The 5,228-nt window shown below is 41.0% G+C and overlaps 1 protein-coding gene across 1 annotated transcript; it reads right to left on the reverse strand.

Moving 5' to 3' along the window:
- Positions 1 to 642: 642 nt before the first annotated feature.
- On the reverse strand, positions 643 to 1,938 carry LOC146612922 (tripartite motif-containing protein 16-like). Its single transcript, XM_085378666.1, has one exon. It carries the CDS (start codon positions 1,936 to 1,938, stop codon positions 643 to 645), a length of 1,296 nt encoding a protein of 431 aa, XP_085234792.1.
- Positions 1,939 to 5,228: the final 3,290 nt, after the last annotated feature.

The following is a 5,228-nucleotide window of genomic DNA, read 5'->3' on the forward strand; positions in this document are numbered from 1 at the left end:
ACAAGGAACCACAACCAACCACCACCCATCACTGGTCTCACTAATGCCAAGCCGGCATGTCGGCAGAACCAAGAGGAGCATCAACAGTACAGCATTAATGATGAAAACCAGCGCAGAGCTAGGAAGGGAGATGCACCCAGGGCTGTTCAAGGACAGTGGTAGACCACAGAAAATCCTGGAGGGTGAAAATCAGACCTACATCCAGCTGCAGAGCCACACTAACAACAGCAGCAAGCCCCACCGTGAACGTAAACACCAGCAGACCAACAGACACGCCTCCAGCAGGGCAGACACAGACGGAGGCAGCAGTGGCACCAGCAGTAGCAGTAAATATGTAGTCACAAAGGGTTCAGAGTGGGTTTGAAACACAGACAGTAAAATTATTTAGCTCAGTTCAGTTCAGAAAGTATTAGAAATAGTATCCTGAATACCTTTTGTTCTAAGATTTGGTGCCAGGTTTTTATTTACCTTGATTAAGCAGAGACTTTAATGCCCCAATTGAAAGTTCCTTACTTAAACCATCTTAAAGCAGCTTCATTCAAACTGAGCAACCCTTTATGTTACACAATTAAAGTTATCTTTTTCATTGCCATCCACAGTTAAAGATTTGAATAATTTTGTTCATGCTTAATTCTGCTTAATTTATTTGTTGTTACTGTGACCTCTAGCAGTACATCTGTCCGGATGATTAGGATAACATTGTATTACCGTCATGAACGTTGCTTTTCTGTTTTTTTCTGATAGTAACACATATTTGTTTGCTGTGTTTGGATCCAATGTGATTTCACATGAATATTTTAAGAATTCATCTCTGGTCTTTGGCTCAGATTCTGGTAGTGAACCATCCACATTAGTGATTTTCATTAAGACGTTTGTCCATTTCTCTCTTAAAATTGATTGTAGTATATCTCTGGTCTCTGATAGTGCCCTTTGCACTCTGTCAAAATGCTGCAGACAAAAGGAGTGGATTGTAATAAAGCATATAGACTCACTGAGTGCTGACAGTGAGGGGTAGTTGTGTAGAAACTGGATGTGATCCTCTGTGTGTGAGAGCTGCTTCAGCTCAGCATCTTTCCTCTTCAGCTCAGTGATCTCCTGCTCCAGCTTCTCCTGAAGCTCTTTGACTCGACTCACTTCAGTTTCCTGCTGGGATCTGATCTGCTGCTTCACATCAGAGCTTCTTTTCTGGATGAGATGGATCAGCTCAGTGAAGATCTTCTCACTGTGCTCCACTGTTTGATCAGCAGACTGATTGATGGCCTCCACCTCCTGTTGAAGCAGCTTCACATCTTTCTCTCTGTCCTGGATTCTCTGCTGGATGTTTTGTCGACTCACCTCCAGCTCTCTCTGCCTCTCAGTCCTTTCTGCTGCAGCTGAGACTGTGTCGTGGCCTTTATGTTCATCCACAGAGCAGAGATAACAGATACTCTGCTGATCAGTATGGCAGAACATCTTCATCACCTCATCATGACGAGAGCAGATGTTCTCCTGGAGCTTCTTGGAGGGCTCCACCAGCTTGTGTTTCTTGAATGTAGGTGAATCATAATGAGGCTGAAGGTGTTTCTCACAGTAAGAAACCAAACACACCAAACAGAACTTCACTGCTTTCATTTTTCTCCCAGTGCAGACATCACAGGCCACATCTTCAGGTCCAGCATAGCAGTGATCAGCAGGAGCAGCTTGGAGTCCAGTCTTCTTCAGCTCCTCCACTAAATCTGCTAACATGGTGTTTTTCACCAGGACAGGCCTCGCTGTGAAAGTCTGTCTGCACTGAGGGCAGCTGTAGATTTTCTTCACATCCTCCATGTCCCAGTGACTCTTAATACAGTTCATGCAGTAGCTGTGTCCACAGGAAATAGTCCCCGGATCCTTCAGTAGATCCAAACAGATCGAACAAGAGAAGGCGTCCTGATCCAGATCAACTCTTTTTATCGCCATTTCTCTTCAAAGTCCCAGGGTACTTAAGTTTGCTTCAGTTTCCTTCAGCAGAGTTTGAACTGTAAGCCAAAAGCTCGCCATGCTTGTTTGTTAAAGAGCCTGCAGTAAATGACGTTTATCAACTCTGACACTCAGCCGCTTGCACCCATCTAAAACCTGGCAGGTCTGTGAAGCGGCGGGACACTTAAAATATCTGGACAGACTGAAATGTGCCAGTTCGCTTGTTTTGTTTTGTTTTTTAATCAAAGTCTCAGCAGCACTTCTACCGACCTCAACCAATCAAATATTTGGTTTCATTAGATTTGCACTCCTTGAGTCCTTTTTCAGTACGCACATTCTTCATCATTTCTCTGCAGAGTGCATCAGTTCTGTTGTCTGAGTAAGTGTAGTCAAGGCAGCAGATTCAGACACACATACAATCTACTGTATAGATTTATCACAGTAAATATATCAACAAAGGATCCAAAGTGATATCCTGCTCTTGCATCCAGGTGGCCAAAAGAAAACGAAAATTGTCACAAGCTGTGAAGAAAGTATTGGTTAGTCCAGAGGACCCGTCATCAGTAAACTGGTATTGGCTGGGATGTTTCATGTAAAAACCAACTGTTCATCATCTGAAACCTTTACAGACATATATGTATTTGTATATTTGTATAGCGCTTTACTAGTCCCTAAGGACCCCAAAGCGCTTTACACATCCAGTCATCCACCCATTCACGCACACATTTACACACTGGTGATGGCGAGCTACATTTTACCATGTCGGATCATTTTTCACAAACAGCTGCTTAAAAGCAGGATGAACGCCAAGACTTGTGCGCAGTGGAGTAAATCAGTAAATCATTTAAGCTGCTTTCCAGAAGAAGAAGCTTTATTTATTTGTGGGTACAAAGTCACAGTGAACTGAACAAACTATACGTGCTGTTTCCTTTGTCGGTGTGATTGGATGAAATGTGTCACTTAAAGAAGAGTGACTTTCAGTTTTGTTTTTTGTAATTAAGATCCTTCTGATCAGATCCGTGTTACGCACCAGCTGCTCACTGCAAGATATCTTATCAAAAAGTCTGTGAGGAGCGATAGGGGAGAAATTAATTTCAGTGAGAGCTGCAGCGCCGAACACTCAGACTGTTGAGTCTAAATACAACTGGAATGGTTTTATTTTGTTAGAGTCAATGATTAAACATCCAGACAGTCAAATTTTTAAACTTGACATTCAATCTACAAACAGGTCTGAAAAAGTAATTTTTTAAATGTGTTTTTTAAATAATCAGCTATGTCTTCACTCGCTGTCCGTATTTATTTCACTCTTCTTTCTTTGAGTGTGTTGACATTTTAAAAGTATCTTTGTGTAGCAAATGCTTGACACTTTACTGTCTGGTGAGGCTCACACTGGATTTCTGAAATTCAAAGTTCCTCCACAGATGTAGGAGTTAGAAATGTGCATACAAATTCAAATTCAAATTCAAATTTTATTTGTCACGTACACAGTCATACACAGTACGATATGTAGTGAAATGCTTGGACAACTGCTCGTGACCTAAAGAAAACAAAAAAGGAAAAGGCTATGAATAAGATAGGAAATAAATATGAAAAATTAAAAAGGGTAAATTTAACTAGGAAGGATGGCACACATCAGATGAATTCCAATGACGTTGTAGGGGCGTAGCGTGGCGTCATGGTAACAATCCGCTACAATTTGTCTCACATGTCGACTCAAAGATTTATTGGCCAGATTTTGACAAACAGCTTTATAAAGCTAACGCAGTTTCCTCTTGCTGCCACTTGGTGCCGCCTGTGCTCTTTGTTTCCCTAAAGCAGCTAACTCATCATGAGGCATGATGGTTTTTGAAAATAGAGCATCACACAGGTGATACTTGTGTGTCAAATATGATGCACTTGGCTTTACAAGGTTTATTATGTCACGTGAGACTGATAGCTGTATGTTCTGTTAGTCTGTAATGATGTTGATGTTGTGAGTTTTATACTTGTGTATATTCCCATATTTTTACTGCAACCCTTTTTACAGACCAGACACTGCAGCTGACAACGAGGCTTTAAAGATCCTCTCTTTAAGAAGCTTCGGTGACCCAGCTGTGGCTTTCTATCAGTAAATATATGAGCACCAGGAAAAATAAATAAGGTCACTTTAAAGCGTTGACCTTTATCCATGGCTTTTCATATGAGTAGAGTCAGTTTCAGCTGTATAAACAGCAGCATGACGACTGCAGCCAATTAACCTGTTTAGCACTGCAAACATATACACTGAACCCGGGAACTCAGGCGTGTTTGGAATCACATTAGAATCTGCTAAAGCCATCTGGATCCTGGATTTGAACCCAGGCTCTTTTGTTAATAGTCTTCATATCCTCCCCCGAGCTTGCAAAGGTTCCTCTGGTAATTATCATTGCTGTTGTTTTTTTCTCACAATATGAAAAAACTAAGTTACTCTGTGAAAAAAATCCTTCAGTTTGGTTCTCAAAGGGCAAAAAGACCATCTGGTTTCAGAAATAAGCCAACAAAAGCTACTTTTTCCCATAAAAATAAAACAAAACCTTTATTGTGACTGAGGTTACAATGACTGGAACTATGCGTGGGATGAGTTACCTTTATTTATTATTTGTTTAATCTTAGGAGCAGATAATAACATGTGCATAATGTTAGAGTGAGCTCAGCTCATGTAGCTTAAAAGGTGCAAAACATTCAGTATGTCAGAGTACTAAAGTTTAACGATTTGTTAAAACTACATTTCTAAAACCAGCAAAAACTACAGAGAAACTGTTTTGTGCAGCAGCCACTTTCAGATTTTGTTTGAGTTTTATGAAGTGAACTTCAAACCTTAATGTTGGTCCTTTTATAAGATAGTTTTTTATGTTCCCTTCAACAAATTTCAATAATAACTGCATGAGAAGAGTTTGTTCATGTTTAAGTTTGTGCCAGTGTTGATTGTGTCTGTAAGTAACTAATGAACATGTGCTGATCATCTGCAGTCTTCTGCTGAGTCCTGGGATTCCTCCTGATCGATCAATTCATTACACCTGCACTCCCCAACAGCAGCAGCTTCTCCTGGCAGTATCAGCACTACAGCAACTTCAGTCTGACCACCAGAATAAACCTGATCCAGGAATGCCCCCAGACCAGGACGAGCAGCTCCCAAAGGATCCGCTGCCAAAGTCCTCAGACCAAAAGGTGGTTTGAATGTTGGGGGTGACTGCTGTAAAGTTGAAGCATGAGTGAAGAGGACCAAACACGAAAAGCCAGTTTGAAATAAAAACAATTAAAGCATTTTGGTC

Source organism: Diplotaxodon limnothrissa, linkage group LG18 (assembly GCF_057381915.1).
Source record: "Diplotaxodon limnothrissa isolate DT_005_m linkage group LG18, D_limnothrissa_male_GT1.1, whole genome shotgun sequence".
Lineage (NCBI taxonomy): Eukaryota > Metazoa > Chordata > Actinopteri > Cichliformes > Cichlidae > Diplotaxodon > Diplotaxodon limnothrissa.

Coding starts and splice junctions, on each gene's coding strand:
- LOC146612922 (XM_085378666.1), bottom strand. CDS start 1,938: ATGGCGATAAAAAGAGTTGATCTGGATCAGGACGCCTTCTCTTGTTCG.